The 25,584-nt window shown below is 45.6% G+C and overlaps 1 protein-coding gene across 1 annotated transcript in view; it reads right to left on the bottom strand.

Annotated features, from left to right (window-relative positions):
* LOC110488025 (cyclin-dependent kinase 6) overlaps nucleotides 1–25,584 on the bottom strand; it is a 65,817-nt gene that overhangs the window by 10,271 nt on the left and 29,962 nt on the right. The window contains exon 5 of the mRNA XM_036971023.1: nucleotides 4,956–5,065. Within this exon, the coding sequence (XP_036826918.1) occupies nucleotides 4,956–5,065 (110 nt within the window). The remainder of the gene's footprint in view (nucleotides 1–4,955; nucleotides 5,066–25,584) is intronic.

Here is a 25,584-nt window from a genome sequence, read left to right as displayed (position 1 = left end):
AAAAGTTGTATACCAGTTGTATAAAAGTTGTATACCAGTTGTATACCAGTTGTATACCAGTTGTATACCAGTTGTATACCAGTTGTATACCAGTTGTATAAAAGTTGTATACCAGTTGTATACCAGTTGTATAAAAGTTGTATACCAGTTGTATACCAGTTGTATACCAGTTGTATACCAGTTGTATACCAGTTGTATAAAAGTTGTATACCAGTTGTATACCAGTTGTATACCAGTTGTATACCAGTTGTATACCAGTTGTATACCAGTTGTATAAAAGTTGTATACCAGTTGTATACCAGTTGTATACCAGTTGTATACCAGTTGTATACCAGTTGTATACCAGTTGTATACCAGTTGTATAAAAGTTGTATACCAGTTGTATACCAGTTGTATACCAGTTGTATACCAGTTGTATACCAGTTGTATACCAGTTGTATACCAGTTGTATACCAGTTGTTTAAGATTGTGATGATGACCAATATGCTTCAAAGACTTTTAACTTTGCATGAAGCGTTATCAATATGTTGTATCGATGTAAAATACATAACCATCTAAGAAATAAAGGAGGAAAAACATCTAAATCATGTTTAAAAAAGGTTCTCCGGGGTAGGGTTGTGAGTGTCATTGCTGGGATGGTGAGGAGAATGGTGTGGAGAATGGTGTGAAAGGAGCCATAGGTGTGTTAGTATAGTAAGATGTGGACATCCATAGTTCTTTAAAGGCGTCCGCATGCTTCCCATCTGAAACAGTCCGGAGCAGTTTGTGCATATATTATAATGACATATTGTCAACTTTTTGTCGTTTTTGGCTTTCGGCAAGGGGTTTTTCGGCAATTCTTGCACACATTTTTTATTGAGGCAAGCTGATGTCGGTAGCCAAAGTCTACACCCCTTCGTCTGTGATTGGTCAACAGTAGGGATTCTTCAATCAAGTGTTTATTGTCATTCAATGAGTGACGAATCGTTTTCATGCAAATTTGTTCACCTGTGAAATACTGCCTCAAACATCTTAGTTAGATGTAAAATTGTGCAACTAAGATCTCCTCTACAAAAAGCCATGTAAAAATGAATGACATATTTCTTGAGTTAGCTTAGATTAATTCTGATTATTTTGAGGATGTGTATACAGGCTACAGCATCTCAAAATAATCCCGTGTAGCTCAGTTGTTAGAGCATGGTGTTTGCAATGTCAGGGTTGTGGGTTTGATTCCCAGGGGGGACCAGAATGAACATGTGAGGTGCTCTGGATAAGACCGTCTACAAAATGGAAACGGAAGGTGGACCAACAGTACTATTGCTGCGTTTTACTCATTTTTCAAGCGAAGGTCTTTTAAGGGAGTATGCAGCACACACGTTCTGCATGTGGAAGGCTTTAGAGTAGCATTGTGAGAACATCCACAGTTGTGTTAGAGTAGCATTGTGAGAACATCCACAGTTGTGTTAGAGTAGCATTGTGAGAACATCCACAGTTGTGTTAGAGTAGCATTGTGAGAACATCCACAGTTGTGTTAGAGTAGCATTGTGAGAACATCCACAGTTGTGTTAGAGTAGCATTGTGAGAACATCCACAGTTGTGTTAGAGTAGCATTGTGAGAACATCCACAGTTGTGTTAGTAAGGTACTGTGAGGAAAGGCCTGCGTCCCAAATGGCACCCTATTCCCTATACAGTGCACTACCTTTGACAAGGACCCATAGGGCTCTGGACAAAAGTAGTTCTCTATAGAAATGAGGAAATAGAGTGCCATATGGGCCACACGCAAAGTGAAACCATGGGTGGGTGTAGTTCAAATAAAATACACCCTAAAGCCTTACCAGAATTTCCTGGTGAAGGTTAAATTTACAATAGTACATTCAAATATTTTTTCCCAGGTCATAAAATGGATCATATGTTTTTTCATGGTGCCTTCAGAACCCCCCTGACCTCAACCCTGGGCTTCAAACAACACACACACACACACACACACACACACACACACACACACACACACACACACACACACACACACACACACACACACACACACACACACACACACACACACACACACACACACACACACACACACACACACACACACACACACACACACACACAGAGCAACAGTTCTAACATTCATACGTACATAGAGGATCCCTCTTACCATTACAATGAAACAATGCATAAGAAGAGACAGAGAGACAGAGACAGAGAGAGACAGGGACAGAGAGAGACAGAGACATAGAGAGACAGAGAGACAGGGACATATAGAGACAGGGACATAGAGACAGACATAGAGAGACTAATGCCAGGGAAAGACCACAGGGATCTCAAGTGGTCATCAATCTATGGTCTATCTATGATCAATCTATGGTCAGATACACTGTAAGTGATGAAGTCAGAGAGTCCCATTGAAATGAATTGCTATGGATATGATTACTATAGGCTTGGTGTGGACAACCAAGAATTTTCCCTGAGTTCCCCTTCAATAACCATGACAATTCCCTACTACATTAAACATTGGGCATGTCCCAAATGGCACCCTATTCAATATATAGTGAACTACTTTTGACCAGAACCCTATTTTGGGACACAACCACAAGGTTTGCAATGTCACCCAGGGTGCTCTTGGAGAAAGAGACAGGATATCTGAATCACAAGACAAAGCTCTGTCCTCTCTCCGCCATCCCAGCTGTCCATCTGTCCATCCGTCCGTCCTCAGCCTGTGACATCAGTGTTATGTGAAAACCCAGCCCACCACATCCTCTCCAGGACAATGGGGAATAATCAGCCATGATCTGTGTCATCGGGCTACAGCAGGGAAATCAACACACACATTGTACTGTACACACAAACACACACACACACACACACGTTTCTATCCACGCACACATCCCTCACATACTCACTCATACACACACGCACCTTGGTCTCCTAAGACTCCTACCTGTGTCCGTCCTTACTGAGAGGGGAGACGTGTGTCTCGCTGTACAGATGGACAGAAATGAATGACAGATCCCTCCCCGTTGGCACCGCTCCCTACCATAACAGTGTCTTAAATGTTACCCTATTTCCTATTTAGTGTACTACTTTACATGACCGCATAGGGCTCTGGTCAAGAGTAGTGCACTATATATTGAATAGGGTGCCATTTGGGAATTGGGGCACAGCCGGTGTCATTTGGGAGCTAGTGAAAGCTTATCTGTTACACCAGTAACCTACCCCGCTCTCCCTCATGTTCATTCACAAGCACAAAACAATAACAAATACACAAACTCTATAGTAGAGGAATATTCATTTATCATTGCATGTATTTTTCTGATGTGAGGGAGGATTGATTAACAGCTTGGATTCCAGTAGAGGAAGTATGTTCCACCACAAACTGACAAATAGCTATATCAAGAAACTGGATCCTCCGTTGCTTGCAACCACAGCCCACTGTGGTGGAATTTCATTAATGGTTTGATAACCAAACTGACACAAAATGTACCACCGGTCGCAATCATCTTGCCAGGTGGCAGAAAATGACATTATATATGTGTGAGGAAATGCCCAAGTCGAATAATTCCATGAAAAACATACAGCAGTTCGATTTGTCATGTAACATTCCTTTCCACTTCTTCAAACCTGATATATGATGCCTTACCATCACATTGTGTCTTGTATGTACGTAAAATGCAATCAGGAAAAGGAACTTCAGGAGATTATTATTTTTGCGTACCTAAAAAATAATAATTATGAAACAACTGCACTGCCGATGAAGGATCTTAATTTGATTACTCTTTTGTTTATGAGAATTTTCCTGCACAGAAGGAAATGCAAACTTGTAATGAATTCAACTTTTTAAAAAGGCTTCTAAAGTTTGTAATTATCACCCTAACTTCAAATGTATCATTCCCTACAAAAAAACGTCCATTCGTTATGATCAACATAATAATTAACATTTCTTGTTGATGAAGAATTATTTTCCTGCTGTAGCAAACTAGCTCAAATTAAGATCCTACAAGTGTAGGTCTTCAGAACAACGTTGTAAACAGTTCCCATGTGTTTCTGTACCAGTGGTCAGATGTATGGCTTCCCAATGACAATATGTGTGGGTAACCAATGGCATCCTGTTCTTTATAAAATGCACTACTTTGAGCTGAGCCATATGAGCCCTGGTCAAAAGTAGTGCAATATGTAGGGATAAGGGTGCCATTTGGGACGCATATGGCATGACAGCACATGCAGTCTTGGTGTGAACAAGGCACTGGCTATGTTGTAATGGGGAAAAAGAACTAGGCAGGCACATTGGCTCCGATGACTTCTGAGATATGTCTCTTCATTTAGCCTCATACACAAGGCAATGAGTGAACCGCCACTAATCAATGTTACACAGGTTGTTGTGTGCTGTTGGCTAAATGATGACATGACCTTTCTTGATAAGATCTATACAAACACCGGGTTGACCGTTACAGAGAGCAGTATGTTCTGTAATTGGTGAATGACCTCAAACACAGCTGCTATGTGAGTGAGGGGAGTGTGACAGTTGGACTAAAAGTGGTATGAGGAGGACAGCGTGACAGCTGGACTCTGTTTTAAAAGTGGTATGAGGAGGACAGTGTGACAGCTGGACTCTGTTTTAAAAGTGGTATGAGGAGGACAGCGTGACAGCTGGACTCTGTTTTAAAAGTGGTATGAGGAGGACAGCGTGACAGCTGGAGGACAGCGTGACACCTGTGTGTGTGTGTATGTGTGTGAGAGAGAGACAGCCTACTAACATGTGTGTGTGTGTGTGTGTGTGTGTGTGTGTGTGTGTGTGTGTGTGTGTGTGTGAGAGAGAGAATGAGCCAGCCCACTAACAGTGTGTGTGTGTGTGTGTGTGTGTGTGTGTGTGTGTGTGTGTGTGTGTGTGTGTGTGTGTGTGTGTGTGTGTGTGTGTGTGTGTGTGTGTGTGTGTGTGTGTGTGCGCGCGCTGTGTACCAGGACCACTCACCTTCTCCTGAACATCTCAGCGAAGATACAGCCCACACTCCACAAGTCAACTGGGGTGGCATAGCTGGACTGGAGCAACACCTCTGGGGCTCTGTACCACAACGTCACCACCTACACACACACACACACACACACACACACACACACACACACACACACACACACACACACACACACACACAATCAACACACTGAGTATACCAAACATTATGAACACCTTCCTGATAATGAGTTGGAGAGGACGAGAGGAGAGGAGCTAAGGAGTAAAGGAGGAGAGGAAGAGAGGAGTAAAGGAGGAGAGAAAAGGAGGAAGGGAGGAGTAAAGGAGTAGAGAAAGAGAGGAGTAAAGGAGGAGAGAAAGAGAGGAGTAAAGGAGGAGAGAAAGAGAGGGGTTGAAGAGTAAAGGAGGGGCGAAAGAGAGGAAAGAGATGAGTAAAGGAGGAGAGAAAGAAAGGAGTTGAGGAGTAAAGGAGGAGAGAAAGAGAAGAAGAGAGGAGTAAAGGAGGAGAGAAAGAGAGGAAGAGAGGATTAAAGGAGGAGAGAAAAGGAGGAAGAGAGGAGTAAAGGTGGAGAGAAAGAGAGGAAGAGAGGAGTAAAGGAGGAGAGAAAGAGAGGAAGCAATGAGTAAAGAAGGAGAGAAAGAAAGGAGTTGAGGAGTAAAGGAGGAGAGAAAGAGAGGAAGAGAGGAGTAAAGGAGGAGAGGAAGAGAGGATTAAAGGAGGAGAGAAAGAGAGGAAGAGGGGAATATAGGAGGAGAGGAAGAGAGGAGTAAAGGAGGAGAGAAATAGAGGAAGGGAGGAGTAAAGGAGGAGAGAAAGAGAGGAAGATAGGAGTAAAGGAGGAGAGAAAAGGAGGAAGAGAGGAGATAAAGAGAGAAAGAGAGGAGTTGAGGAGTAAAGGAGGAGAGAAAGAGAGGAGTAAAGGAGAGAAAGAAAGGAGTTGAGGAGTAAAGGAGGAGAGGAAGAGGAGTAAAGGATGAGAGGAAGAGAGGAGTAAAGGAGGAGAGAAAAGTGGAAGAGAGGAGTAAAGGAGGAGCGAAAGATAGGAGTTGAGGAGTAAAGGAGGAGAGGAAGAGAGGAGTAAAGGAGGAGAGAAAGAGAGGAGTTGAGGAGTAAAGGAGGAGAGAAAGATAGGAAGAGAGGAGTAAAGGAGGAGAGGAAGAGAGGATTAAAGGAGGAGAGAAAGAGAGGAGTAAAGGAGGAGAGAAAGAAAGGAGTTGAGGAGTAAAGGAGGAGAGGAAGAGGAGTAAAGGATGAGAGGAAGAGAGGAGAGAAAGAGAGGAGTTGAGGAGTAAAGGAGGAGAGAAAGAGAGGAAGGGAGGAGTAAAGGAGGAGAGAAAGAGAGGAGTTGAGGAGTAAAGGAGGAGAGAAAGAGAGGAGTAAAGGAGGAGAGAAAGAGAGGAGTTGAGGAGTAAAGGAGGAGAGAAAGAGAGGAAGAGAGGAGTAAAGGAGGAGAGAAAGAGAGGAAGAGAGTAGGAGAGGAAGAGAGGAGTTGAGGAGTAAATGAGGAGAGAAAAGGAGGAAGAGAGGAGTAAAGGAGGAGAGAAATAGAGGAAGAGAGGAGAAAAGGAGGAGAGAAAGCGAGGAAGAGAGGAGTAAAGGAGGAGAATAAGTGAGGAAGAGAGGAGTAAAGGAGTAAAGGAGTAAAAGAGGAGAGGAAGAGAGGAGTAAAGGACGAGAGAAAGAGAGGAAGAGAAACGTAAAGGAGGAGAGAAAGAGAGGAAGATATGAGTAAAGGAGGAGAGAAAAGGAGGAAGGTAGGAGATAAAGAGAGAAAGAGAGGAGTTGAGGAGTAAAGGAGGAGAGAAATAGAGGAAGAGATGAGTAAAGGAGGGGGGAAGGAAAGGAGTTGAGGAGTAAAGCAGGAGAGGAAGAGAGGAGTAAAGGAGTAGAAAGAGAGGAAGAGAGGAGTAAAGGAGGAGATAAAAGAGAAAGAGTGGAGTAAAGGAGGAGAGAAAGAGAGGGGTTAAGGAGTAAAGGAGGAGAGAAATAGAGGAAGAGAGGAGTTGAGGAGGAGAAAGAGAGGAGAGAAAAGGAGGAAGAGGAGTAAAGGAGGAGAGGAAGAGAGGAGTTGAGGAGTAAAAGAGGAGAGATAGAGAGGAAGAGAGGAGTTGAGGAGTAACGGACAGAAAGCGAGGAGTAAAGGAGAGAAAGAGAGGAGTTGAGGAGTAAAGGAGGAGAGAAAGAGAGGTGTAAAGAAGGAGAGAAAGACAGGAGTTGAGGAGTAAAAGAGGAGAGAAAGAGAGGAGTAAAGGAGGAGAGAAAGAGAGGAGTTGAGGAGTAAAGGAGGATAGAAAGAGAGGAGTTGAGGAGTAAAGGAGGAGAGAAAGAAAGGTGTAAAGAAGGAGAGAACGAGAGGGAGAGGGGAGTAAAGGAGGAGAGAAAGAGAGGAGGAGAGGAGTAAAGGAGGAGAGAAAGAGAGGAGTAAAGGAGGAGAGAAAGAGAGGAGTTGAGGAATAAAGGTGGAGAGAAAGCGAGGAGTTGAGGAGTAAAGGAAGAGAGGAGTAAAGGAGGAGTAAAATAGAGGAGTTGAGGAGTAAAGGAGGAGAGAAAGAGAGGGAGAGGGGAGTAAAGGAGGAGAGGAAAAAATGAGATAAAGAGAGAAAGAGAGGAGTTGAGGAGTAAAGGAGGAGAGAAAGAGAGGAGTTGAGGAGTATAGGAGGAGAGAAAGAGAGGAAGAGAGGAGTAAAGGAGGGGAGAACGAGAGGAGATATAGAGAGGAGTTGAGGAGTAAACGAGGAGAGAAAGAGAGTAAGGGAGGAGTAAAGGAGGAGAGGAAGAGAGGAGTTGAGGAGTAAAGGAGGAGAGAAAAGGAGGAAGAGAGGAGTAAAGGAGGAGAGAAAAGAGGAAGAGAGGAGTAAAGGAGGAGAGAAAGGGAGGAGTTGAGGAGTAAAGGTGGAGAGAAAGAGAGGAGTTGAGGAGTAAAGGAAGAGAGGAGTAAAGGAGGAGTAAAAGAGAGGAGTAAAGGAGTAAAGGAGGAGAGAAAGAGAGGGAGAGGGGAGTAAAGGAGGAGAGGAAGAGAGAAAGAGAGGAGTTGAGGAGTAAAGGAGGAGAGGAAGAGAGGAGTTGAGGAGTAAAGGAGGAGAGAAAAGGAGGAAGAGAGGAGTAAAGGAGGAGAGAAAAGAGGAAGAGAAGAGTAAAGGAGGATAGAACGAGAGGAGTTGAGGAGTAAAGGAAGAGGGAGGTAAAGGAGGAGAGAAAGAGAGGAGTTGAGGAGTAAAGGAAGAGAGGAGTAAAGGAGGAGAAAAAGCGAGGAGTTGAGGAGTAAAGGAGGAGAGAAAGAGAGGAGTTGAGGAGTAAAGGAAGAGAGAAAAGAGGAAGAGAGGAGTAAAGGAGGAGAAAAAGCGAGGAGTTGAGGAGTAAAGGTGGAGAGAAAGAGAGGAGTTGAGGAGTAAAGGAAGAGAGGACTAAAGGAGGAGAAAAAGAGAGGAGTTGAGGAGTAAAGGAGGAGAGAAAGAGAGGCGTTGAGGAGTAAAGGAAGAGAGGAGTAAAGGAGGAGAGAAAGAGAGGAGTTTACGGGTATAGGAGGAGAGAAAGAGAGGAAGAGAGGAGTAAAGGAGGCGAGAAAGAGAGGAGATAAAGAGAGGAGTTGAGGAGTAAAGGAGGAGTTGAGGAGTAAAGGAGGAGAGAAAAGGAGGAAGAGAGGAGTAAAGGAGGAGAGAAATAGAGGAAGAGAGGAGTAAAGGAGGAGAGAAAGTGAAGAAGAAGGAGTAAAGGAGGAGAATATGCAAGGAAAAGAGGAGTAAAGGAGGATAGAAAGAGAAACGTAAATGAGGAGAGAAAGAGAGGAAGATATGAGTAAAGGAGGTGAGAAAAGGAGGAAGGTAGGAGATAAAGAGAGAAAGAGAGGAGTTGAGGAGTAAAGGAGGAGAGAAAGAGAGGAAGAGATGATTAAAGGAGGGGGTAAGGAAAGGAGTTGAGGAGTAAAGGAGGAGAGGAAGAGAGGAGTAAAGGAGGAGAAAGAGAGGAGTAAAGGAGGAGAGAAAAGAGAAAGAGAGGAGTAAAGGAGGAGAGAAAGAGAGGAGTTGAGGAGTAAAGGAAGAGAGGAGTAAAGGAGGAGAAAAAGCGAGGAGTTGAGGAGTAAAGGAGGAGAGAAAGAGAGGAGTTGAGGAGTAAAGGAAGAGAGAAAAGAGGAAGAGAGGAGTAAAGGAGGAGAAAAAGCGAGGAGTTGAGGAGTAAAGGTGGAGAGAAAGAGAGGAGTTGAGGAGTAAAGGAAGAGAGGAGTAAAGGAGGAGAAAAAGAGAGGAGTTGAGGAGTAAAGGAGGAGAGAAAGAGAGGCGTTGAGGAGTAAAGGAAGAGAGGAGTAAAGGAGGAGAGAAAGAGAGGAGTTGAGGAGTAAAGGAAGAGAGAAAAGAGGAAGAGAGGAGTAAAGGAGGAGAAAAAGCGAGGAGTTGAGGAGTAAAGGTGGAGAGAAAGAGAGGAGTTGAGGAGTAAAGGAAGAGAGGAGTAAAGGAGGAGAAAAAGAGAGGAGTTGAGGAGTAAAGGAGGAGAGAAAGAGAGGCGTTGAGGAGTAAAGGAAGAGAGGAGTAAAGGAGGAGAGAAAGAGAGGAGTTTACGGGTATAGGAGGAGAGAAAGAGAGGAAGAGAGGAGTAAAGGAGGAGAGAAAGAGAGGAGATAAAGAGAGGAGTTGAGGAGTAAAGGAGGAGTTGAGGAGTAAAGGAGGAGAGAAAAGGAGGAAGAGAGGAGTAAAGGAGGAGAGAAATAGAGGAAGAGAGGAGTAAAGGAGGAGAGAATGAGAGGAGTTTAGGGGTATAGGAGGAGAGAAAGAGAGGCGTTGAGGAGTAAAGGAACAGAGGAGTAAAGGAGGAGAGAAAGAGAGGAGTTGAGGAGTAAAGGAAGAGAGAAAAGAGGAAGAGAGGAGTAAAGGAGGAGAAAAAGTGAGGAGTTGAGGAGTAAAGGAAGAGAGGAGTAAAGGAGGAGAGAAAGAGAGGAGTAAAGGAGGAGAGAAAGAGAGGAGATAAAGAGAGGAGTTGAGGAGTAAAGGAAGAGAGAATGAGAGGAAGGGAGGAGTAAAGGAGGAGAGAAAGAGAAGAGTGGAGGAGTAAAGGAAGAGAGAAAAGAGGAAGAGAGCAGTAAAGGAGGAGAAAAAGTGAGGAGTTGAGGAGTAAAGGAAGAGAGGAATAAAGGAGGAGAAAAAGAGAGGAGTTGAGGAGTAAAGGAGGAGAGGAAGAGAGGAGTTTACGGGTATAGGAGGAGAGGAAGAGAGGAGTAAAGGAGGAGAGAAAGAGAGGAGTAAAGGAGGAGAGAAAGAGAGGAGATAAAGAGAGGAGTTGAGGAGTAAAGGAGGAGAGAAAGAGAGGAAGGGAGGAGTAAAGGAGGAGGGGAAGAGAGGAGTTGGGGAGTAAATGAGGAGAGAAAAGGAGGAAGAGAGGAGTAAAGGAGGAGAGAAATAGAGGAAGAGAGGAGTAAAGGAGGAGAGAAAGTGAAGAAGAGAGGAGTAAAGGAGGAGAATATGCGAGGAAGAGAGGAGTAAAAGAGGAGAGAAAGAGAAACGTAAAGGAGGAGAGAAAGAGAGGAAGATATGAGTAAAGGAGGAGAGAAAAGGAGGAAGGTAGGAGATAAAGAGAGAAAGAGAGGAGTTGAGGAGTAAAGGAGGAGAGAAAGAGAGGAAGAGATGAGTAAAGGAGGGGGGAAGGAAAGGAGTTGAGGAGTAAAGGAGGAGAGGAAGAGAGGAGTAAAGGAGGAGAACGAGAGAGCAGAGTTGAGGAGTAAAGGAGGAGAGAAAGAGAGGCGTTGAGGAGTAAAGGAAGAGAGGAGTAAAGGAGGAGAGAAAGAGAGTAGTTTAGGGGTATAGGAGGAGAGGAAGAGAGGAGTAAAGGAGGAGAGAAAGAGAGGACTTGAGGAGTAAAGGAAGAGAGGAGTAAAGGAGAAGAAAAAGAGAGCAGAGTTGAGGAGTAAAGGAGGAGAGAAAGAGAGGCGTTGAGGAGTAAAGGAAGAGAGGAGTAAAGGAGGAGAGAAAGAGAGTAGTTTAGGGGTATAGGAGGAGAGGAAGAGAGGAGTAAAGGGGGAGAGAAAGAGAGGAGTAAAGGAGGAGAGAAAGAGAGGAGATAAAGACAGGAGTTGAGGAGTAAAGGAGGAGAGAAAGAGACGAAGGGAGGAGTAAAGGAGGAGAGAAAGAGAGGATTAAAGGAGGAGAGAAAAGGAGGAAGAGAGGAGTAAAATAGGAGAGAAAGAGAGGAGTAAAGGAGGAGAGAAAGAGAGGAGTAAAGGAGGAGAGAACGAGAGGGAGAGGGGAGTAAAGGAGGAGAGAAAGAGAGGAAGAGAGGAGTAAAGGAGGAGAGAAAGAGAGGAAGAGAGGAGTAAAGGAGGAGAGAAAGAGAGGAGTAAAGGAGGAGAGAGAGAGAGGGAGAGGGGAGTAAAGGAGGAGAGGAAAAAATGAGATCAAGAGAGAAAGAGAGGAGTTGAGGAGTAAAGGAGGAGAGAAAGAGAGGAGTTGAGGAGTATAGGAGGAGAGAAAGAGAGGAAGAGAGGAGTAAAGGAGGGGAGAAAGAGAGGAGATATAGAGAGGAGTTGAGGAGTAAACGAGGAGAGAAAGAGAGTAAGGGAGGAGTAAAGGAGGAGAGGAAGAGAGGAGTTGAGGAGTAAAGGAGGAGAGAAAAAGAGGAAGAGAGGAGTAAAGGAGGAGAGAAAAGAGGAAGAGAGGAGTAAAGGAGGAGAGAAATAGAGGAAGAGATGAGTAAAGGAGGGGGGAAGGAAAGGAGTTGAGGAGTAAAGCAGGAGAGGAAGAGAGGAGTAAAGGAGGAGAAAGAGAGGAAGAGAGGAGTAAAGGAGGAGATAAAAGAGAAAGAGTTGAGTAAAGGAGGAGAGAAAGAGAGGGGTCAAGGAGTAAAGGAGGAGAGAAATAGAGGAAGAGAGGAGTTGAGGAGGAGAAAGAGAGGAGAGAAAAGGAGGAAGAGGAGTAAAGGAGGAGAGATAGAGAGGAAGAGAGGAGTTGAGGAGTAACGGAAAGAAAGCGAGGAGTAAAGGAGAGAAAGAAAGGAGTTGAGGAGTAAAGGAGGAGAGAAAGAGAGGTGTAAAGAAGGAGAGAAAGAGAGGAGTTGAGGAGGAAAAGAGGAGAGAAAGAGAGGAGTAAAGGAGGAGAGAAAGAGAGGAGTTGAGGAGTAAAGGAGGAGAGAAAGAGAGGAGTTGAGCAGTAAAGGAGGATAGAAAGAGAGGAGTTGAGGAGTAAAGGAGGAGAGAAAGAGAGGTGTAAAGAAGGAGAGAACGAGAGGGAGAGAGGAGTAAAGGAGGAGAGAAAGAGAGGAAGAGAGGAGTAAAGGAGGAGAGAAAGAGAGGAGTAAAGGAGGAGAGAAAGAGAGGAGTTGAGGAGTAAAGGTGGAGAGAAAGAGAGGAGTTGAGGAGTAAAGGAAGAGGAGTAAAGGAGGGGTATAAGAGAGGAGTTGAGGAGTAAATGAGGAGAGAAAGAGAGGGAGAGGGGAGTAAAGGAGGAGAGGAAGAGAGGAGATAAAGAGAGAAAGAGAGGAGTTGATGAGTAAAGGAGGAGAGAAAGAGAGGAGTTGAGGAGTATAGGAGGAGAGAAAAGAGAAAGAGAGGAGTAAAGGAGGAGAGAAAGAGAGGGGTTAAGGAGTAAAGGAGGAGAGAAATAGAAGAAGAGAGGAGTAAAGGAGGAGAGGAAAAGAGTAGTTGAGGAGTAAAGGAGGAGAGAAAGAGAGGAGTTTAGGCATAGGAGAGGAAGAGAGGAGTAAAGGAGGAGAAAAGAGAGGAGTTGAGGAGTAAAGGTGGAGAGAAAGAGAGGAGTTGAGGAGTAAAGGAGGAGAGAAAGAGAGGCGTTGAGGAGTAAAGGAACAGAGGAGTAAAGGAGGAGAGAAAGTGAGGAGTTTAGGCATATAGGAGGAGAGAAAAAGAGGAAGAGAGGAGTAAAGGAGGAGAGGAAGAGAGGAGTAAAGGAGGAGAAAAAGAGAGGAGTTGAGGAGTAAAGGTGGAGAGAAAGAGAGGCGTTGAGGAGTAAAGGAACAGAGGAGTAAAGGAGGAGAGAAAGAGAGGAGTTTAGGCATATAGGAGGAGAGAAAAAGAGGAAGAGAGGAGTAAAGGAGGAGAGAAAGAGAGGAGTTGAGGAGTAAAGGAGGAGAGAAAGAGAGGAAGGGAGGAGTAAAGGAGGAGAGAAAGAGAGGAAGAGAGTAGGAGAGGAAGAGAGGAGTTGAGGAGTAAAGGAGGAGAGAAAAGGAGGAAGAGAGGAGTAAAGGAAGAGAGAAATAGAGGAAGAGAGGAGTAAAGGAGGAGAGAAAGCGAGGAAGAGAGGAGTAAAGGAGGAGAATAAGCGAGAAAGAGAGGAGTAAAGGAGTAAAGGAGTAAAAGAGGAGAGGAAGATATGAGTAAAAGAGGAGAGAAAAGGAGGAAGGTAGGAGATAAAGAGAGAAAGAGAGGAGTTGAGGAGTAAAGGAGGAGAGAAAGAGAGGAAGAGATGAGTAAAGGAGGGGGAAGGAAAGGAGTTGAGGAGTAAAGCAGGAGAGGAAGAGAGGAGTAAAGGAGGAGAAAGAGAGGAAGAGAGGAGTAAAGGAGGAGAAAAAAGAGAAAGAGAGGAGTAAAGGAGGAGAGAAAGAGAGGGGTTAAGGAGTAAAGGAGGAGAGATAGAGAGGAAGAGAGGAGTTGAGGAGTAACGGACAGAAAGCGAGGAGTAAAGGAGAGAAAGTGAGGAGTTGAGGAGTAAAGGAGGAGAGAAAGAGAGGTGTAAAGAAGGAGAGAAAGAGAGGAGTTGAGGAGTAAAAGAGGAGAGAAAGAGAGGAGTAAATGAGGAGAGAAAGAGAGGAGTTGAGGAGTAAAGGAGGAGAGAAAGAGAGGTGTAAAGAAGGAGAGAAAGAGAGGAGTTGAGGAGTAAAAGAGGAGAGAACGAGAGGGAGAGGGGAGTAAAGGAGGAGAGAAAGAGAGGAAGAGAGGAGTAAAGGAGGAGAGAAAGAGAGGAAGAGTGGGGTAAAGGAGGAGAGAAAGAGAGGAGCTGAGGAGTAAAGGAAGAGAGGAGTAAAGGAGGAGAAAAAGAGAGGAGTTGAGGAGTAAAGGAGGAGAGAAAGAGAGGCGTTGAGGAGTAAAGGAAGAGAGGAGTAAAGGGGTATAGGAGGAGAGAAAGAGAGGAAGAGAGGAGTAAAGGAGGAGAGAAAGAGAGGAGTAAAGGAGGAGAGAAAGAGAGGAGAGAAAGAGAGGTGTTGGGGAGTAAAGGAGGAGAGAAAGAGAGTAGGAGAGGAAGAGAGGAGTAAAGGAGGGGAATACGCGAGGAAGAGAGGAGTAAAGGAGGAGAGAACGTGAGGAAGAGAGGAGTAAAGGAGGAGAATAAGCGAGGAAGAGAGGAGTAAAGGAGTAAAGGAGGAGAGGAGGAGAGGAGTAAAGGAGGAGAGAAAATGAGGAAGGTAGGAGATAAAGAGAGAAAGAGAGGAGTTGAGGAGTAAAGGAGGAGAGAAAGAAAGGAAGAGATGAGTAAAGGAGGGGGGAAGGAAAGGAGTTGAGGAGTAAAGGAGGAGAGGAAGAGAGGAGTAAAGGAGGAGAAAGAGAGGAGTAAAGGAGGAGAGAAAAGAGAAAGAGAGGAGTAAAGGAGGAGAGAAAGAGAGGGGTTAAGGAGTAAAGGAGTAGAGAAATAGAAGAAGAGAGGAGTAAAGGAGGAGAGGAAGAGAGTAGTTGAGGAGTAAAGGAGGAGAGATAGAGAGTAGGAGAGGAAGAGAGGAGTAAAGGAGGGGAATACGCGAGGAAGAGAGGAGTAAAGGAGGAGAGAACGTGAGGAAGAGAGGAGTAAAGGAGGAGAATAAGCGAGGAAGAGAGGAGTAAAGGAGTAAAGGGGGAGAGGAGGAGAGGAGTAAAGGAGGAGAGAAAATGAGGAAGGTAGGAGATAAAGAGAGAAAGAGAGGAGTTGAGGAGTAAAGGAGGAGAGAAAGAAAGGAAGAGATGAGTAAAGGAGGGGGGAAGGAAAGGAGTTGAGGAGTAAAGGAGGAGAGGAAGAGAGGAGTAAAGGAGGAGAAAGAGAGGAGTAAAGGAGGAGAGAAAAGAGAAAGAGAGGAGTAAAGGAGGAGAGAAAGAGAGGGGTTAAGGAGTAAAGGAGGAGAGAAATAGAAGAAGAGAGGAGTAAAGGAGGAGAGGAAGAGAGTAGTTGAGGAGTAAAGGAGGAGAGATAGAGAGGAAGAGAGGAGTTGAGGAGTAACGGAGAGAAAGCGAGGAGTAAAGGAGAGAAAGAGAGGAGTTGAGGAGTAAAGGAGGAGAGAAAGAGAGGTGTAAAGAAGGAGAGAAAGAGAGGAGTTGAGGAGTAAAAGAGGAGAGAAAGAGAGGAGTAAAGGAGGAGAGAAAGAGAGGAGGAGTAAAGGAGGAGAGAAAGAGAGGAGTTGAGGAGCAAAGGAGGAGAGAAAGAGAGGTGTAAAGAAGGAGAGAAAGAGAGGAGTTGAGAAGTAAAGGAGGAGAGAAAGAGAGGAAGAGAGGAGTAAGGGAGGGGAAAAAAGGAGGAGGAGACTCAAGCATTTCTAATACCTGAGACACAGTCCTCCCTTCACCCTCACAGTCCTCTCTCTCTAAGTGTTTTACCTGAGAAATCTCTCTCTCTCTCTTTCACACACACACACACACACACACACACACACACACACACACACACACACACACACACACACACACACACACACACTGTTAGAGGGCTGGCTCTCTCTCACACACACACACACATACGCACACACACACACGCACACACACACACACACACACACACACACACACACACACACACACACACACACACACACACACACACACACACACACACACACACACACACACTGTTAGTAGGCTGTCTCCCTCTCTCTCACACACTCACACACAGGTACACACACAAACGCCCAAACTGTTTGTAAGCTGGCTCTCTCACACACACACACACACACACACACACACACACACACACACACACACACACACACACACACACACACACACACACACACTGTTAGAGGGCTGGCTCTCTCTCACACACACACACACATACGCACACACACACACACACGCACACACACACACACACACACACACACACACACACACACACACACACACACACACACACACACACACACACACACACACACACACACACACACACTGTTAGTAGGCTGTCTCCCTCTCTCTCACACACTCACACACAGGTACACACACAAACGCCCAAACTGTTTGTAAGCTGGCTCTCTCACACACACACACACACACACACACACACACACACACACACAGAAGGGCTAACGTTTCTGTGTCCCTGTCCCAGGGTTACATAAGGTATGAAATCATATCTGGCAGGGCAGGTCTCTGGGAGCGCTCCTGTTTTGGTGTGCCCAGATCACACAGTGTTTCCATAGTGAGCCATCAGGAAACTCAGTACTGGTTCCTGTGTGTGTGTGTGTGTGTGTGTGTGTGTGTCCATTACAACTAGATCATCTGCTTTCACAGGATTAACACAACTTTATCAGGCAGCTGTCATACTCAAACAAACCCCAGTACAACTCTTGGCTCTTAGAATAATGTTACTAAATTGTATTAATATTGCGTTCCCCCCACAAACATCTGGTTTGAAAGTGCTTTGCAGTGCTTTGGGAGGAAGTGTGGAACACCTCTTGCACTACTTGCTCTACTATGTAGTAGCAACCAACTAGGAAATAAGCAGGCAGGCAGCCATTTTGTGCCAGAGCTGCTCCCCACACGTCTCCCAATTTCTAACCCTGTGCTTGTACTCTGCTGGGAGCTGTGTCGACTGACTGTTAGCCCACAGGAAAAGCAGCATTGTTAACAGCTACAGTAGGGAAAGCCTCCAGACAAAACTCAGTGACCCCTCACCAGAACGTGGACTGCTTCCAGGTGCTTTCCCCTCTCCAGTTTTTCCTACGGCGGACGTTTGGCCCGAGGACCCGGCAGCCGCTGCTCTCTCTCTCTGATTATCAAAGTGTCAGCAAAGACCAATGTTTGTAAGCAAAGGCAGAAATAGGGTCCTTGGGATTAGTACCCAAATGCCTTGCATGTTTGTCCAACACAGTGAGAACGATGAACAATGCTGAACAGCTGAGCTTGCCCGCGGTTTGGTACACCAGTTACTACGAGGTTGTATGTTCAACTTTGACCTTGCTAATGTGGACTGTACCTTTGGAATGATGAATGTTACTTCAGATAATTGGGTCAAATAATATGGTCACTCAGTTAGGTTTGGTAGATTATTTCTGGTTTATAGACTTATCTGGCTCCGAGTCTGAGTGGAAATCCTACATAGCTTTTAGTTATTCAGTTATCTACCAGACTAGCATTAGGTATTTGGAAGACAGAGTTCACTGGTGTTGGTCTGTGAAGAGAGACAGAGTTCACTGGTGTTGGTCTGTGAAGAGAGAGAGAGTTCATTGGTGTTGGTGAGTGAAGAGAGAGTTCACTGGTGTTGGTCTGTGAAGAGAGACAGAGTTCGCTGGTGTTGGTCTGTGAAGAGAGAGAGTTCACTGGTGTTGGTCTGTGAAGAGAGACAGAGTTCACTGGTGTTGGTCTGTGAAGAGAGAGAGTTCACTGGTGTTGGTCTGTGAAGAGAGAGAGTTCACTGGTGTTGGTCTGTGAAGAGAGACAGAGTTCACTGGTGCTGGTCTGTGAAGAGAGACAGAGTTCATTGGTGTTGGTGTGTGAAGAGACAGAGTTCACTGGTGTTGGTCTGTGAAGAGAGAGAGTTCACTGGTGTTGGTCTGTGAAGAGAGAGAGTTCACTGGTGTTGGTCTGTGAAGAGAGAGAGTTCACTGGTGTTGGTCTGTGAAGAGAGACAGAGTTCACTGGTGTTGGTCTGTGAAGAGAGACAGAGTTCACTGGTGCTGGTCTGTGAAGAGAGACAGAGTTCACTGGTGTTGGTCTGTGAAGAGAGACAGAGTTCACTGGTGTTGGTCTGTGAAGAGAGAGAGTTCACTGGTGCTGGTCTGTGAAGAGAGACAGAGTTCACTGGTGCTGGTCTGTGAAGAGAGACAGAGTTCACTGGTGTTGGTCTGTGAAGAGAGACAGAGTTCACTGGTGTTGGTCTGTGAAGAGAGACAGAGTTCACTGGTGTTGGTCTGTGAAGAGAGAGAGTTCACTGGTGCTGGTCTGTGAAGAGAGAGAGTTCACTGGTGCTGGTCTGTGAAGAGAGACAGAGTTCACTGGTGTTGGTCTGTGAAGAGAGACAGAGTTCACTGGTGTTGGTCTGTGAAGAGAGAGAGTTCACTGGTGTTGGTCTGTGAAGAGAGAGAGTTCACTGGTGTTGGTCTGTGAAGAGAGAGAGTTCACTGGTGTTGGTCTGTGAAGAGAGACAGAGTTCACTGGTGCTGGTCTGTGAAGAGAGACAGAGTTCACTGGTGTTGGTCTGTGAAGAGAGACAGAGTTCACTGGTGTTGGTCTGTGAAGAGAGACAGAGTTCACTGGTGCTGGTCTGTGAAGAGGTTGATTATGTGCATTTTTAAAAAACTCATCATGTTCTTCATGCGAAACTGATAGAATGGTCCGATACTATTTCTGGAGGCTCTATTTCAGATCATTCTCCCTGGTTTAGTGGAAATGGAGAGGAAGTCGAAGCAGAGAACAGTGTTGGTTAGCTCTTGTCACGTGACCTGAGATGAAATGCACATGACTCAGGCAGGCCATTGAAGATTTTGGAGTAGTGAGGGGGAGTTGAGAAAAAATATGAATGAAATGGTGGTTGCACTGCCCAATTGGCAGGATCATCTTCTGCATGACAATGAATGGGATTTAATTTCATGTTTGTTTTCTTATAGCATATATCCATCTCTCTCTCTTGCCACAGCTCTACGTCATAACCACATTGTATACAACTGAATTGAGTGTTGATGCGAGCTTTCATATTTCAGACCAAGAAAGGTCTCAAATGAAATTACCGAACATACCACCACAAATAGAGAGACATAGATCACTCCGATAAAACATAAATAAATGTGTACGATATCAAACCCAATCACTCTTTCCTGTGGTTATGTTTCTCAAAGGGAGAGACAGATGCCTGCTGTTTCTGCAGGTGACATCTATTTCAAACACCACAAAGCAGCTAGCAGCAGACTTCTAGGAAGAACCACATAGTCAATGCTAACTGATGTGAGTGTTTAAGTACGTATATCCGCTGTTATTCGAAGGCTAGGCCACAGACAGACACAGCAGGAAGTGCATTGCAGTAAGTGTTGTTACCATGCAGAACTGGCCCAGAGAAGACTTGCTGCAACACACAGTAATGATTTGTGCCTTTAGAGAGCCATTTCCTGGTCCCAGATCGTCATGTGTTTGGTATGGCATACATACACCAGGTACAGCAATGATCGTCAGAGGAGTGTGACTGGCTGGACTTGAACCCTGACCCCTGAGCACCACAAGACTGCATTGGCCTGCGGAGCAAACACCTAGGGCCTAGGTACTAGCCCAGGGAGCAAACACCTAGGGCCTAGGTACTAGCCCAGGGAGCAAACACCTAGGGCCTAGGTACTAGCCCAGGGAGCAAACACCTAGGGCCTAGGTACTAGTCCAGGGAGCAAACACCTAGGGCCTAGGTACTAGTCCAGGGAGCAAACACCTAGGGCCTAGGTACTAGTCCAGGGAGCAAACACCTAGGGCCTAGGTACTAGTCCAGGGAGCAAACACCTAGGGCCTAGGTACTAGCCCAGGGAGCAAACTCAAGTCTTCAGGTCTCAGCTAAGGTTATTCATCACGAAAGTCAAGTGTTTGTGTCCCCTATGGGCCCTGGTCAAAAGTAGTGCACCACATAAGGAATGGGGTGCCATTCGGGACACATTCAGAGTATTCCTTTTGTTCTATATGAGAACTATGCATACTTTATAATGGTTAAAGGGCAATCATTTGGCATTCCTGAAGAAATAATATGCTGCATGTACCAAGTGGAAGTGAACACTCATAAACACTTTCCCTTTCCAAGCCTCAGGGCCTTTATGCAAACCCAGAAAACGTCAGGCCACTGTCAGTACTGCTAAAGATGACCCGTCCTTTGATTCTCCTCTCTCTTTAAAATATCTACACATCTCTTTATATAATCCTTACGTGTCTGTAAAACACATACAGTACATCTCTCTGTATTCCAAGGAAGCATATACACCTCTGTCCTATGTGTCTGTCTATTAGCACACTGCACACAGACCATTCACTCTCTCTCTCCATAAAACACATCGGTCGGCCTCTCTTTATAAATCAGGATATACTCTGTGACATAACGGAGCAGCTGAACAGTAACTCATTCAAGACATGAAGACTTCTGATTGTGGAAAAAGGAATGTCCAATTCAACATTCAAAAAATATATATATTTTACCTTTATTTAACTAGGCAAGTCAGTTAAGAACAAATTATTATTTTCAATGACGGCCTAGGAACAGTGGGTTAACTGCCTGTTCAGGGGCAGAACAACAGATTTGAACCTTGTCAACTCGGGGATTTGAACTTGCAACCTTCCGGTTATCTAGTCCAACGCTCGAACCGCTAGGCTACCCTGCCGCCCCAACATGTACATCTGAAAGGGGCAATTTGGGATTGATACATCACTTTTTGGACTTTTAAATGAATGGTATATATCCCCAAAAAGAAGCAGGGTGAAAGCTTGGATGTCCTCCGACCCCCCCCCTGTTTCAGTTTCCCGTATCTTTGCTGCAATATCTTATGTGCCGGGGGGGTTATGGTCAGTCTATCATTGTGAACTTAAATTCTCCTGTCCTATCGGGTTACTGTGTGAACTTAAATTCTCCTGTCCTACCGGGTTACTGTGTGAACTTAAATTCTCCTGTCCTACCGGGTTACTGTGTGAACTTAAATTATCCTGTCCTATCTGGTTACTGTGTGAACTTAAATTCTCCTGTCCTACCGGGTTACTGTGTGAACTTAAATTCTCCTGTCCTACCGGGTTACTGTGTGAACTTAAATTCTCCTGTCCTACCGGGTTACTGTGTGAACTTAAATTCTCCTGTCCTATCGGGTTACTGTGTGAACTTAAATTATCCTGTCCTATCTGGTTACTGTGTGAACTTAAATTCTCCTGTCCTACCGGGTTACTGTGTGAACTTAAATTCTCCTGTCCTACCGGGTTACTGTGTGAACTTAAATTCTCCTGTCCTACCGGGTTACTGTGGAAACTTAAATTCTCCTGTCCTATCGGGTTACTGTGTGAACTTAAATTCTCCTGTCCTATCTGGTTACTGTGTGAACTTAAATTCTCCTGTCCTATCGGGTTACTGTGTGAACTTAAATTCTCCTGTCCTATCTGGTTACTGTGTGAACTTAGTCATGTTCCCTCTAATTCTCCTCAGTCTCTCTCTAGGAGCCCCAGGACCAGGCCTCAGGATCCAGTTCTGCCATTGTGTCTGCGGTTATGGAACCCTGACTTGTTTCACCGGATGTGCTACTTTGTCTCGGGCCTACTCTTTCGACTCTTTCTCTCCCTCTCTCCCGGACTTGCCGTCTCAACCTCTGAATGCTCGGCTATGAAAAGCCAACTGACATTTATTCCTGTTGCACCCTCTACAACCAGTGATTATTATTTGACGCTACTGGTCATCTATGAACGTTTGTACATCTTGAAGAACAATCTGGCCTTAATGGCCATGTACTCTTATAATCTCCACCCGGTACAGTCAGAAGAGGACTGGCCACCCCTCAGAGCCTGGTTCCTCTCTAGGTTTCTTCCTAGGTTTATGGCTTTCTACGGAGTTTCTTCTAGCCACAGTGCTTCTGCATCTGCATTGCTTGGTTCTTTTAGGCTGGGTATCTGTATAGCACTTTGAAACAACTATAAATAATAAATATAAATAAATAAATAAATAAATAAATATAAATAATAAATTTGATTGATTGATTTGATTGTTTGAATCCCAGATTATGCGTTTAAGAAACAATATTAATCAAGGCTGTTATCATACTGATCTAATTCGTAAAAAATCTTCTAACTTTCTTTCTACAGTCGTGGCCAAAAGTTTTGAGAATGACACAAATATTAATTTCACTAAGTCTGCTGCCTCACTTTGTATGATGGCAATTTGCATATACTCTAGAATGTTATGAAGAGTGATCAGATGAATTGCAATTAATTGCAATGTCCCTCTTTGCCATGCAAACTGAATCCCCCAAAAAACATTTCCACTGAATTTCAGCCCTGCCACAAAAGGACCAGATGACATCAGTTCAGTGATTCTCTCATTAACACAGGTGTGAGTGTTGACGAGGACAAGGCTGGAGATCACTCTGTCATGCTGATTGGGTTCGAATAACAGACTGGAAGCTTCAAAAGGAGGGTGGTGCTTGGAATCATTGTTCTTCCTCTGTCAATCATGGTTACTTGGAAGGAAACACGTGCCATCATCATTGCTTTGCACAAAAAGGGCTTCACAGGCAAGGATATTGCCGCCAGTAAGATTGCACCTAAATCAACCATTTATCGGATCATCAAGAACTTCAAGGAGAGCGGTTCAATTGTTGTGAAGAAGGCTTCAGGGAGCCCAAGAAAGTCCAGCAAGCGCCAAGACCGTCTCCTAAAGTTGATTCAGCTGCTGGTTCGGGGCACCATCAGTATAGAGCTTGCTCAGGAATGGCAGCAGGCAGGTGTGAGTGCATTTGCACGCACAGTGAGGCAAAAACTTTTGGAGGATGGCCTGGTGTCAAGAAGGGCAGCAAAGAAGCCACTTCTCTCTAGGAAAAACATCAGGGACAGACTGATATTCTGCAAAAGGTACATCGATTGGACTGCTGAGGACTGGGGTAAAGTATTTTTCTCTGATGAATCCCCTTTCCGATTGTTTGGGGCATCCGGAAAAAAGCTTGTCCGGAGAAGACAAGGTGAGCGCTACCATCAGTCCTGTGTCATGCCAACAGTAAAGCATCCTGAGACCACTCATGTGTGGGCTTGCTTCTCGGCAAAGGGAGTGGGCTCACTCACAATTTTGCCTAAGAACACAGCCATGAATAAAGAATGGTACCAACACATCCTCCGAGAGCAACTTCTTCCAACCATCCAGGAACAGTTTGGTGACGAACAATGCCGTTTCCAGCATGATGGGGCACCTTGCCATAAGGCAAAAGTGATAACTAAGTGGGTCGAGGAACAAAACACCGATATTTTGTGTCCATGGCCAGGAAACTCCCCAGACCTTAATCCCATTGAGAACTTGTGGTCAATCCTCAAGAGGCGAGTGGACAAACAAAAACTCACAAATTCTGACAAACTCCAAGCATTGATTATGCAAGAATGGGCTGCCATCAGTCAGGATGTGGCCCAGAAGCTAATTGACAGCATGCCAGGGCGGATTGCAGAGGTCTTGAAAAAGAAGGGTCAACACTGCAAATATTGACTCTTTGCATCAACTTCATGTAATTGTCAATAAAAGCCCTTGACACTTATGAAATGCTTGTAATTAAACTTCAGTATTCCATAGTAACATCTGACAAAAATATCTAAAGACATTGAAGCAGCAAACTTTGTGAAAATTAATATTTGTGTCATTCTCAAAACTTTTGACCAGGACTGTATATCCCCACCCATCTCACCTCCCTCCCCATTCTCTCTCTCTATAATTTTTCTCCCCCCTGTGCCTCCTTCCCACCCTCCATCTCCTCTTCTTCTCCCATGTATGTGCAGGCCAGGGACAGGGGGCTGGGACTGTATCCTGACTGACAGGTATGCAGGCCTCTCCTTTAGCTCTGCTTGTGTGGAGCTGCTGCTTGCCTGCTAACAGAACAGAGGCGGTCAGAAAAAGCAGCCGTGTCCTGGGCTGGCTGACTCCAGATTAAAGGACAACATTCTGGGCATTCCTTTCTGCTGAGAGCATCCATCCCGTCTGGCCCAACTCGCTCTCTGCTACACACTGGAGAGGAAATGGCAAACAGGCAGGCAGAACAGGCAGCACAGGCAGACAGGCAGCACAGGCAGCACAGGCAGACAGGCAGCACAGGCAGAACAGGCAACATAGGCAGAACAGGCAGCACAGGCAGACAGGCAGCACAGGCAGAACAGGCAGCATAGGCAGGCAGGCAGAACAGGCAGCACAGAAAGCAGCCATGCAACAGATCCTCCAAGGCAAGGCAAGCTCCACTGACCGAGCACATCCGCCTTCCTCCCTCTCATGTTGCCCCTCTCGTTCTCTCTTTTGTTGCCTTTCTTTCTCTCACTCTCCCTTTCCCTCTGCCTTTCTTTCTCTTTCCCTCTACCTCTCTCTCTCTCCCTCTCTTTCCCTTTGCCTCTCTCTCTTTCCCTCTGCACGTCTCTTTCTCTCTCTCTTTCCCTCTGCCTCTATCTCTCCCTCTCTCTTTCCCTCTGTCTCTCTCTCTTTCCCTCTGTCTCTCTCACTCTCCCTCTGCATCTCTCTCTGCCTCTCTATCGCTCTTTCCCTCAGCCTCTTTCTCTCTCTCTTTCCCTGTGCCTCATCTCTCTCCCTCTGCCTCGCTTTCTCACCTTTTTCCCTCTGCATCTCTCTCTATTTCCCTCTGCCTCCCTCTCTCTCTCTCCCTCTATCTCTCTCTTTTCCTCTGCCTCTCTCTTTTCCTATGCCTCTCTCTTTTCATATGCCTCTCTCTCTCCCTCTGTCTCTCTCGCTCTCTCTCTCCCTCTATCTCTCTCTTTTCCTCTGCCTCTCTCTTTTCCTATGCCTCCCTCACTCTCGCTCTCTCTCTCTATCTCTCTCTTTCCCTCTGCCTCTCTCTTTTCCTATGCCCCTCTCTCTCTCCCTCTGTCCCTCTCTCTCTCACGATCTCTCTCTCTCTCTTTCTCTCTCTCTCCCTCTGTCTCTCTCTCTCCCTCTCTCTCTCTCTCTCCCTCTCTCTCTCCCTCTGTCTCTCTCGCTCTCTCTCGCTCTCTCTTTCCCTCTGCGTCTCTCTTTTCCTATGCCCCCCTCTCTCTCTCTCCCTCTATCTCTCTCTTTCCCTCTGCCTCTCTTTTCCTATGCCTCTCTCTCTCTCCCTCTGTCCCTCGCTCTCTCACGCTCTCTCCCTATGTCTCTTTCTCTCTCTCACGCTCTCTCTCTCTCCCTCTGTCTCTCTCTCTCCCTATGTCTCTCTCTCTCCCTCTGTCTGTCTCTCTCTCTCTCTCTCTCCCTCTGTCTCTCTCTCCCTCTGTCTCTCTCTCCCTCTCTCTATCTCTCTCCCTCTGTCTGTCTCTCTCTCTCTCTCTCCCTCTGTCTCTCTCTCTCTGAGTCGCAGCGCTGTGTCCAGTACAACTGTACTGTTAAAGACTGGACCAGTGTGGAGCGCTAAAGAGATCATTGGGCAGGCATTGTGCCCTGTTAATAGAACCTTAAACTACCTCCATCCCCCCTTCTCCCCCTCAGCCAGTACTATCCACCCACCCCAACCCAGCACTATTCCACTATTGCCCCAGCCAGCGTCTCTCTTTGATATCCCCTGTGGAATTAAAACAATCGAGACACAATGTGATTAGTCGTAAGCTTGGCTGATGGGCTTGGCCGGGGTCCCGTGTTTACATTCTCTCTCTCAAAGGAATCTCAGGATGAAAGGCCCCTGCCTTCAACACAGGCTGCGTCCCAAATGGCACCCTATGTAGTGCAATATTTTTTACCATGTGGCCCGTGGCCACATTCTTTTCTACCATGTAGGGCTCCCGCCCCAGATGGGCTGACACCTTTAAAAGGACCAGTTCCACCAAACGTTTGGCTAAGGACAAAATGCCGATAAAGA

This window comes from Oncorhynchus mykiss, chromosome 32 (genome assembly GCF_013265735.2).
Source record: "Oncorhynchus mykiss isolate Arlee chromosome 32, USDA_OmykA_1.1, whole genome shotgun sequence".
In the NCBI taxonomy this organism is placed as follows: Eukaryota; Metazoa; Chordata; class Actinopteri; order Salmoniformes; family Salmonidae; genus Oncorhynchus; species Oncorhynchus mykiss.
The sequence above is the reverse complement of the archived record's forward strand: the minus strand, read 5'-3'. Positions and strand labels throughout refer to the sequence as shown.